The 10,971-nt window shown below is 41.7% G+C and overlaps 1 protein-coding gene across 1 annotated transcript in view; it reads left to right on the forward strand.

The window, feature by feature from the left end:
• LOC128850268 (creatine kinase S-type, mitochondrial-like) overlaps nucleotides 1-9,308 on the forward strand; it is a 45,534-nt gene extending 36,226 nt beyond the window's left edge. Inside the window, exons 6-9 of the mRNA XM_054053280.1 lie at nucleotides 1,218-1,341; nucleotides 4,369-4,503; nucleotides 4,900-5,025; nucleotides 9,189-9,308. Of these exons, the coding sequence (XP_053909255.1) occupies nucleotides 1,218-1,341; nucleotides 4,369-4,503; nucleotides 4,900-5,025; nucleotides 9,189-9,308 (505 nt within the window). The remainder of the gene's footprint in view (nucleotides 1-1,217; nucleotides 1,342-4,368; nucleotides 4,504-4,899; nucleotides 5,026-9,188) is intronic.
• The last annotated feature ends 1,663 nt before the right edge of the window (nucleotides 9,309-10,971 follow it).

The following is a 10,971-nucleotide window of genomic DNA, read 5'->3' on the forward strand; positions in this document are numbered from 1 at the left end:
AATATCTCCAGAGAAGGAGACTCCACAACCTCTCTGGGCAGCCTGTTCCAGTGCTCTGTCACCCTCACAGTAAAGAAGTTTTTCCTCAGGTTCAGATGGAACTTCCCGTGTTCTGGTTTGTGCCCGTTGCCCCTTGTCCTGTCACTGGGCACTGTTGAGAAGAGTCTGGCCCCATCCTCTTGGCACACGCCCTTTAAACATTTATAAGCATTAATAAGGTCCCCTCTCAGTCTTCTCTTCTCCAGGCTAAACAGACCCAGGTCTCTCAGCTTTTCCTCATAAGAGAGATGCTCCAGTCCCCTAATCATCTTCATGGCCCTCCGCTGGACTCTCTCCAGTAGTTCCTTGTCTTCCTTGAGCTGGAGAGCCCAGAACTGGACACAGTACTCCAGATGGGGCCTCACTAGAGCAGAGTGGAAGGGCAGGATAACCTCCCTCGACCTGTTGACCAAATTCTTCTTAATGCACCCCAGGATACCACTGGCCTTCTTGGCCACGAGGGCACATTGCTGGCTCATGGTTAACTTGTTGTCCACCAGGACTCCCAGGTCCTTCTCCGCAGAGCTGCTTTTCAGCAGGTCAAGCCCTAACTGATCTGTCTGAAGCAAGAGCAGATAACTCCTCTTTAGGCATTTTTATCTTGATTGACAAGACAGCATCTTTAATGCAGTGTCTCGAAACAATATGTAGCTGTTTTCCTCAGACATATATTTTAACTGATGTGGCAATCTGGTGTTACTAAGTGATATGAAGGGCACTGAGATTTAGTTCAGGAGACAATGCAATTAAGTAAGGTCATATGGCTGACCCCCTCAGTATTTTTTCTACCTGCACAATTTTCTAAGAACAATAAAAAACATCCCCAGTGACTGATGATGCAGAATTTGGCTTCTCCCTTTGTCTGTTCCCTTAGCAGTTGTACCTCCTAACTGTGTTCATGTTTGATGATATGTTCTTCATAGCTCAGCGTCAGGGCAGCATGATGTGATCAGAGAAAATCGCTCTTCTCACTGCGACCTAAGAAACCTGTATAATTCCACTGGCATGGGGGATCAAGTTGTAAACGTAACTCATGCCCTTAGCTGTGCAGAGCAATGCTGTTTTGCAGCGCTTAACCTCTTTATAGTCCTGAAAGAGTGTGATAAAACAAACTATACTGAGGATTATTTTCAGGGCTTATCCTGTGCTTTAAAGCTGCTCATTTTTCTCACAACCAGGCATAACAATGACAAGACGTTTCTTATCTGGATTAATGAAGAGGACCACACCAGGGTGATCTCCATGGAAAAGGGTGGCAACATGAAACGGGTGTTTGAAAGATTTTGCCGAGGTCTGAAAGAGGTAGTAACTCAATTAATTTATTATGCCTGTTTGTTTATTGTTGGGCTGTTGTCAGCACTACTTAGTGTGGTTAACACCAAACTGACATCTCTAGAAGTGAAAAAAACAAAGCAACATCATTTAAATAGAAACTCACATTAATGGCAGTTAAAGAAGGAAACAAAGACAAATTGTTAGCTGAGTTGTAGGGAAAAATAGATAAAATGTCATTTTAGCTTTTATATTAGAATCTTCAGCACTGGCTGGCTAGAGGAATGGTTCTTCTTTGCCACCTCATGTATGCAGACTGTAGGAGTTCATAAATAAAGCATTTCATTTTGGAAGACTACCTTACTGGTTTTCACCCCTGATTATGGGAGTGGACTGGATGTTGCTGAGGTTGTACACAGGACATAGAACTCCTGAGCTCACTGCCACCTTTGGGGACATACTGGGATTTGTGACTAGAATACTAAGGACTGATAGCCAGGGCTCCTGGATATTATTCTGGTCTAGCTATTAATAAAGAAAAAAAAGCCCTCATAGAATGATGTGTGGGTTAAAATAGTTTCGTCTAGACAATCCAGGTATGACAGCAAGTTGTCTCTGGGCCCAATGCAGGCCTGTGTACTGCTCTGGCAAAGAAAAAGTTGCTTTAACAGAGAAAAAGCATTCCCAGAAGCAATACTAGCGAAGAAAGGCAGAGTGGGATAGGTGATGTGTCAGAATGCTGTTCTCCGCTGTGCTTGTCCACATCACCCCTGAATAGATTACCACGATATATAATATCCCAGAGATTAAGTTATGTAAGGTTAAAACTGGGCTCATATTGTCTCCAAGACTCAGGCTGCATAAAAAAATTATTTCTCCCCATTGAGGTCCTTAACGTGCTCAATGCATCTGCACTGTAGAGGAACAATGTTTATATCCATCACACTGCTTTTGTTCCTTGGACCACTTGCTTTGTTCCTCTCACTCTGGCAAAACAGCTTTCACTCCAGCTTCTCTGTTTTTCTAGAGACTCCTTTGTCTCAGGAAATCCCCAACTGCTGTAGAGCTCGTATAACTGTGCATTCCCATATCAGAAATTTTGAGCATGTATTGAGTTTGGAAACATGGAAAAACCAAAGCGCTTCTTTGGCGTCTGAGTGGTTCACTGGGATCTGGTATGCTTTTCAGGCACACCCATGAGACTGAATAATGTACAGGAGTATGGCTTAAGTGACATAGCCTGTGAATGTTTCCAGGTTTGCCTCTGCTACTGTGCTTAGTTCTTGTTCAACAGAAGCAGACCTATGGACCTTGTAATGAGAAATGGTCAAATAGCTTTGGGAACTGTGACCATAGCAGGTGTCTGAGGCAAGAAATCAGGTCTAATCTCTTACCAACAATTTTGATGTCCTCACACAATGGACAAATGATGTCAGGAGAGTCCATTATTTTGTATCCTTCTGCAGAATAGAATTATTTGCCTGTAGTGCAGAGGTCTTGTGAATCTGAGCTGGCATATGTATCTGATTCTCTTCAGATAGTGAATTTACTGAACTGAAATTGTATTGGGATCACAGAAATAAGTCTTGGAAGTATAGCTGAATGGATAGAATAGTGGCTTATTCAAAGGGCAATACACCTCTGTGATATTTCTGAGGATAATGATTTCAGTCTCCTTTGTAACTGAGTTTTAAAACTACTAATGAAAAGTAATATATAGAAGCTATGTAGTCTTTTTATAGTGGAAACCGGGCTGTGAAATTTAAGCATTTAAAATTGAGTGTCCTTCACCTATCATCATGGAATCACCTTGAAAATTATTTAAAATTAGACTTTGGCTCCTTTTGTCTGCTCCACAGTGTTTGAGTTATTTGGGCTTGTGCTTTGCCACCTTGCTCTAAAAGCATCAAGGCTAGAAACTCATTTATATTCTAGGTAAAAGCCATAATTGTTATGTAAACATATGGCTGCACGGGCTAAGGCTATGTGATAAAGTCACAAAGAGCCTTCAAGTCAGCAGGAATGAGAAAATGATGAAGAAACCCTTGTAATATTCACTGGGGAACTTGGTGCCTGATGAATACAAAAGTTCACACCAGAGCCAAAACAGACTCTACTTGGGCTTTATTTATTTATATGTATTTATATATTTATGCATTTCCATCAGTGAATAGTGAAGTTGTCACGGTTTAGCCCCCCTCCTGGCTTGGTTGGCAGCTAAACACGGTCGTTGTGTCCCAGTCCCCCATCACCACAGGGCAAGGGGAAAGGGAAATGGGGGAGAGGGACTTGTGGGTTGGAAATTAAAACTAAAACAGCTTTAATGAAACTATAATAATAAAAAGGAAAATAAAAATAATAATATATATAATAATATATATAAAAATATACAAAATCGACCCCCCCTGCCAATGACTATATGATACCACTGATGCTGCAGAGCAGGCACAGGGACAGGTCCTGGACTGGACTCAGTGGCAGGTGGGAGCTGGAGTCAAGAACTGGGTTCAGGAAGGCACAGATTTGGGATCAGGGTGCAGAAGGATGGACAAGGTCCTTACTAGATGCCAGCCATTGAAGAAGAGGACCTGACCTTCGTGTTCCCTCAGTTTTATACTGAGCATAACATATATGGAATGGAATATTCTGTTGGTCAGTTTTTGAGTCACCTGTTTTGTCCGCTCCTCCCTGCAGGTGTGATCCTTTTTCACTCCTTTGACTACTATAGGTTACTACAGGAATAAGTATAAGCAATGACCTTTCTGCATGCCAATGCCCCATTGCTTTGGTGATAACTATAAATATTAAGCGTTATCACTCCTAGAGATAGACACTGTCTGAAAAACATGCAGTTAACTTTCAGAAAATGAAGTTACTTAGGCAAGGCTTAGCTGAGAAGTTAGAAAATTGGTTCTGCTTTAGCTCAAACCAGAACAGAGGTTCATCATCAACATAGATACAAGGTGAAAAGAATTTCAGCTATAAACAAGTGTCAGAAGATGAGACATTTGTATGCAGGTCTCTCTTTTTCTTTTCTCTTTTTATTCGTTTTCATAGGTTGAAAGATTAATTAAAGAACGAGGCTGGGAGTTCATGTGGAATGAACATCTTGGATATGTCCTGACTTGTCCTTCCAACCTGGGAACTGGTTTACGTGCTGGAGTCCATGTTAGGCTGCCAAAGCTTAGCAAGGTACATAAGTTGTTTAAAAAGCTAGTGACATAAATCAGGTCTTCATCTGATTTATAAAGGAACAAATAAAAAATGACACCTTACAGCATTTGGATGCTGTGCAACAACTAGGTCCTAGGCATAACGCATGACTAATTGAGAATACTTTTATTCTGTAAATTATTGTATTTGTTATGGAAATTAATTTACTCAGCAGACAGCCACCAAGACAGGCTATAATCCAAAGACAGAAGAAACTCTATTTGTCTTTCTGGAGATGCTATTAAATCATGGTGTCCTGGTTTCAGCTGGGATAGAATGAATTTTCTTCCTAGCAGCTGTGTTTTGGATTTAGGATAAGATAATAACAATAAGCAAGGCAAAAGGCAATATGCACAAACCTATTTCTTTTGTTAGGATCCTAGGTTTTCAAAAATCCTGGAGAACCTGAGGTTGCAGAAGCGCGGCACTGGTGGAGTGGACACAGCAGCTGTAGCAGATGTGTATGATATCTCCAACCTGGACCGCATGGGTCGATCAGAGGTAACCTGTTTGGGTTTTTTTCCTTGCTTTTAAACTCAAATTTGCACTGATAGATATGTCAGTTTCCCTCCATTTGGGTTCACTCCGATCTTAGAGTCACATTTTAGAGCTATAGCAGTTTTTTCTCGTGGCGAATTCCATCCAATGGAAAGGCTTACACGATGAAAAATTACTACTGTGCATGCAGTGTTTGCCAAATATGACAATGAAAAAAGAACCAACTGATCAAGTTCCATAAATGTGACTTGTTTACACCATGTGCTGAGGTTTTTTGTTGAAGGTGTGCAGGTACTGGAAACATATGGCTATAGTAACAGAATTCCCTTGGGACAATGTTTGTCAGCATCAACTGTTATACCTGAATGCCTGCTAGAGTACACAGTGATGACCTAGGTGTTCAAGTTCTCTCTGCACTGCTGGACATGAGTTAGGTATCTAAGAATAGCTAACACACCAGTGGTTTGGCTACTGTTGAGCAGTGCTCCCACAGCATCAAAACTGTCTCTCCACCGCACACACACCCCCACCCTCCCCACCCCAAAGGCCAATAGGCTCGGGGTGGGCAAGAGGTAAGGAGGGGACAGAACCATGATAGCTGACTCAAATTGACCAAAGGGATATTCCATACCATATGACATCATTCTCTGCAATAAAAGCTAAGAGAACGGAGGAGGACAGAGGGAATTTGCTATTAAGGCGTTTGTCTTCAAAGTAATTGCTACGTATACTGAGGACCTGCTTCCCAGGAAGTGACTGGACATTGCCTGCTGATGGGAAGTAGAGAAAACTTTTTTTTACCTTTACTTCTGCATGTGGCCTTTGCTTTTCTTTATTAAACTGCCTTTATCTCCACGTACGAGTTTTTCATCTAATTTCCTCCCCTTTGTCCTGCTAAGGAGGGGGAGTGATAGAGCAGCTTGGTGGGCACCTGGTAGGTAGCCAAGGTCAACCCACCACATCTACAGTTTGACCCAATCCTTTCACATCAAAAAAATGGAGGAGGATGACTTGATGCCATCTTGCCATGTCCACCATCACATTGAGCACAGGATGCAAGAGAGCTGGGTTTAAATCAGCCTTCTGCCTTCAGAGATTTGATTTGTTACATCTGAGCCCTCCCTGTTGGACTATAGGCTAAGATGAAATGGGTTAGTCTCAGATACTTCTTTTGAAGCTATTTCAGTTTGAATGCATATTCGCTGAGCCAGAAAGAGAGTGGAAATGGCCCTATTGTCTGATGGTGTCCCCTTAGTGTTGGGTGACAGTTGTCGAAGTTGCTTTCCTGTAAGACTGGTCCCAGACCTCTTTTCAGTTTAATATTTAAGTATTTTATACAGCAGTACAGCTCCAAAGAGCAAATCTACAGGTGAACAGGGAAAAACCAACAGTATGAAATAGTTGTAGCCCACTTCCATTAGCTCCACCTGAGCCAAATCGTTACTCCAAATCATTTACTAAATCCTGTAGCAGAGTTATACAGCTTCCCTTTCCTCACTGAGGTCAGGGCTGTATTCATCCTTGGACACGTCAGGAACAACTGAGATGGTAAAAATTAACCTTGCAAGACCCTGTAAGCCCAGTGATTCGAGTACTTTTCTAGTAGATAGGAAATATAGGTTCAAATCTTCTGTCAAACATGTCTTTCACTTCCTATTTGAGTACTCTAACCTCTCCATTATGGTCAATTGGGCAGGCCCTAGTGGGATAGATGTCTCTTGAGGACTCTTACTCCACTGGACTCTACTAACAGCACAAAACAGGGTTTGGTCTCAGATGCCAACCTGCTTGTATGGGTCAGGATTTGAAAGGCTGCCTGCCTGCACAGCAGCAAAATTTTAATTACTGTGGAGACTGCTGCAAGTTAAAACTTCACGGCAAAATAGAGTGTACTGTCAAGGTATATTTATACAGACCAGCATAGAGATGAGAGGCTTTAGCAGCTCAGGTATGTATGCAGTTTTGGTCCTATTACTACATCACAGCACCTGAGTTCAGACTGATTCTTGCCAGGAGTTCACAACACAAATAGAACCCTGGGCTAATGCACTTAGACTGCGACTAGATTAAAACTGGTTCACATTCATCCAGTTGGATTCCCTTTTTTGCTCGCTAGTCTGTAAAAGACAGTAAAATAAACTGCTAAGCTACTGAATGCTTTATACTAAAAACAAATCTCTTGAAAATAAATCACTGTCACAATAAAGACACAGTGGGATTTATTCTTTGCATTAAGTTTTGACAAACCAGCCATTAAAGACTGCTAATGAACCATTCATGGAGATTAAGAAAAATCAGTAACATCTTGCTGGCTACTGTGAAGATAACAATGCCATGGGGTCTGGAGTCCTAGCATGTCACTGCCTGTGGAGGAATTATGCTGAGGACAAGATATCTTGTATTCCTAAGTAATTTTGAAAAAGATTACGAAGATGTCACTATTCTATGTGATATAGAATTGCAAATTTTGATGCTGCTCTGTGTCTGAATCCGATCATGCCAGTGTACATCAAGAGTGCATATGCTGAAAACAAAGAAATTATAGATGATACAAAGTTTAGGAAAGGCAAAAAAAGATACAAGAGTAAGAAACTGAGGTAGTTTAGGCAGATGCATATGTAGAGTCCAGACAAAGCCTGCAGTAAACTGGAAAAGGAATATAAAGACATTCCATGTAGTCTGGTATGTGATACAGGCAGGGCTGTGCAGGTGAATGTGTCGCAGTGTCAGGTTCTTTAGAAAGTTCAAAAAGTCACTTTGTTTTTTGTTCTGCCTGATAATATTTATAATTCTCAAACCCCTAAAAGAGAAGTTTTGTCTGCTGAAGAAGTGTCAGAGTCTTTATTTGTACTTATGCATGACTGATGGTAGCTTTGTTAATTTTTTTTCCTATGATCTTCAGATAGCTAATATTAATTGCCAGAGTGTCAGGATGACGTTTTTCTTATTGTTATAATTTTGATTTAAGCCTAGAGATAGAAAGGAACAAGGAAGGCCTGCTTTTGCTTGAATTCTTTTGTATATGTAGCATTCTGAGGGCTCCTCTAAACAGAACTATTTTGGTTTTTTAACCATAAACTGAACAGATTACTGATCCTTATGTCTTTTACTTCCTTGTCTTTTTGTAGTAAATGTTTACATATTCTATATCTATATCTTACATGCATAAGAATGGATTATCCTCTGGAATTCACTGATGTCCATTTGGATGCAATGCATTCTTTCTTCTACAGTACTGACTGTATATTGGATAAAACTGTTGTGTTTCACAGAACATAAGAAAGCAAGAGTCTAAAACATCAAGAAGTAAGCACATATGTACAGATTCTTCAGGCATGCTAAACAGTAAGGCAGGGCTCTGCATGATTCTTCAAATCATTTCAGTACTGCTCATATCTCTCATTCCTAGCCATCAAGAAAATACAACTCCCCTCCTTTCTACAGCAGAAAGATAGTCTCTGTAGTTATTTACCAAATGTCAGACCAATGTTCAATAGCTTTTAAGCCCAAAGGCATTTGGATAAAGGAATTAATCCAAACCTCACAAGATGCTGTTGGCAAAATCCCACAACACAGAGTCTCTTTACTTACACTGGCATTTGTTGCTTCAGAGAGAACTGCCCGGTGGCTCTCAACATCCATGGCACTGCCTTTTCAGTTTCTTTGTCCTAATATATGAATGCTGAGAAGACAGCAGATGGGAACCCATGGCTGTACCAGGCTGCAGTTCTCAGCAAATGTCCAGGGGTGATCTCGTACCCTCAGAGTGGTAACATTTGAAAGAAGTCTCTAAAGTCATGCCTAAAGATTTTATTTAAGTACTTCTGTTTGCTTGTTTGTTTACATAGGGATATGTGTAGGAGCAGAATTTGGTGGAAATACCTTTAGGGGCCTATTTGAAAATTTCTATTGTCAGAAGGCCAAACTCAGCACGAACAGCAGAAGGGGTAGGGAGAAGGGAATTACCATGGGCTTCCACTGGACCAGTGCATGATTCATATTCCCTGTGCCACAGCATATGTGACCTCTGTGCCAAGGCCTCTATGGCCATCCTTGTGTCTGGCTTTACTTGCTGTCTTTGCCATACAAGCCAATTTTTTTCCTTCCTCTATTAACAATGTTACCTAAATCTTTTATTATTACTGTTTTGCTTCTTGTTGTTGTAGGTAGAACTAGTCCAGATTGTCATTGATGGGGTCAACTATCTAATTGACTGTGAGAAGAAACTGGAAAGAGGTCAAGACATTAAAGTACCACCACCATTACCTCAGTTTGGCAGAAAGTGATCTTGCGGCTGATGACTGTTGATGGTAAATATGGCTGCCATTTTGACAGAAAGACACCTCTGTATATCTCTGTATAAATACCTTGTGTAATAAAACACTAATATCTGATGTGTCTCTAGATGCCTGATTGTACTGACAGTTTTAGTGCAGCTTTAGTAAGACAATCACTTTGTGGGGACTGCTTCTCTTTTCCCTTTGTTATCTCAGCAAGCTTTACCTAGGCTTTGAACCTTTCTTTCTTGGCTGATGATAAGGAAAGTGTTTCTTGAATAATGCAAAAAGCACAAATCCTTAATTCTAGCCTGCATGTGCATTTATGTGGCCATATTTACGCAGTTTTCTATGGGAACCTGATTTTTATTCACAGAAGTGCTTCTCTCGAGTGACTATCCAGACATCCAAAATCTGGCAGTCTGAAGGGCAGGTGCTACAAAGTGCTAATTACTTTTTCAGCATTCAACACCATGGCAACTTCAATAGTTAAGTAGAGTAGGCAGCTGCAAGCGGCTTCAGTCTCTGAAGTTCACCACTTGACCTGTCATCTGAAACTCATTGGTATCTCTGTATGGGAGCTGTCTCTTTGTCTGGGGCTGGGTTGTAGACAAACTTCTTTATCATGTCATCCCAAGCCCTTAGACTTTCTTATCCCTGGACAGTTCACCAGGTCACTTCTCAGGTGTTTTCTTAGAGCGCTACCTCTGGCCCGTGGCTTTAGGCTGCAGCAAGCTGAACTAAAAATGAGCAGTAACAAACATCAGTTTGCTGATATTCTGTATCCAGCAGAAACCTGTGCAGCATGGCCTATTCCAATATTTTCCTGCAGCTTTTAGGTCCCAGGTAATGGAGACCAGGCTCTAGCACCAGTTATCCAAGTACCTAGGATGTATTGCCACCCTGAGTAAAATCTTAGTGCTCACCACTATTCCATGCGGTGAGCAGCTTGGAGAAACAGCAGGCAGTTGCTGTCTCTTTGCTTCTCTTTTGCATATTGAAACATATGCAGTGTTTCACAGTAACCTTTCAAAACACCAATTTTTCTCTGAAGAAAAAATCAAAACGTACTCTGGTGAATATGCTGTCTGTGTTGCTATTGAGCTGGGAGTAGTATCTGTAAGGTTATGTAAAAGAAGAGAGTATCTGCTCATGTATTGGGTTTGCATGGCAAGGTTTTGAGGGGGAGGAACTACAGGGATGGCTTCTGTGAGAAGATGCCAGAAGCTTCCCTCATGTAGGACAGAGCCAGTTCTAGCCAGCTCCAAGATGGACCCACCACTGGCCAAAGCTGATCCAATCGGCAGTGCTGGTAGCAGCACTGGGATAACGTATTTGAGAAGGGGTAGAAATTGCTGTCCTCGTAGGAGAGATACTCTAGCCCTCACATCATTTTTGTGGCCCTCCTCTGGACCCATTCCAACAGGTCCATGTCTTTCCTATACTGAGGACTCCAGAACTGGACACAGTACTCCAGGTGAAGTCTCACAAGAGAGTAGAGTGACAGAACCACCTCCTTCGACCTGCTGGCCATGCTTCTTTTGATACAGTCGAGGATATGGTTGGCCTTCTTGGCTGCAGACACACGTCGCTGGCTCATGCTGAGCTTCTCATCCATCAGCACCCCCAAGTCCTTTTCTGCAGGGCTGCTCTCAATCATGTCATCCCCCAG

The sequence above is a fragment of the Cuculus canorus genome, chromosome W (assembly GCF_017976375.1).
Source record: "Cuculus canorus isolate bCucCan1 chromosome W, bCucCan1.pri, whole genome shotgun sequence".
In the NCBI taxonomy this organism is placed as follows: Eukaryota; Metazoa; Chordata; class Aves; order Cuculiformes; family Cuculidae; genus Cuculus; species Cuculus canorus.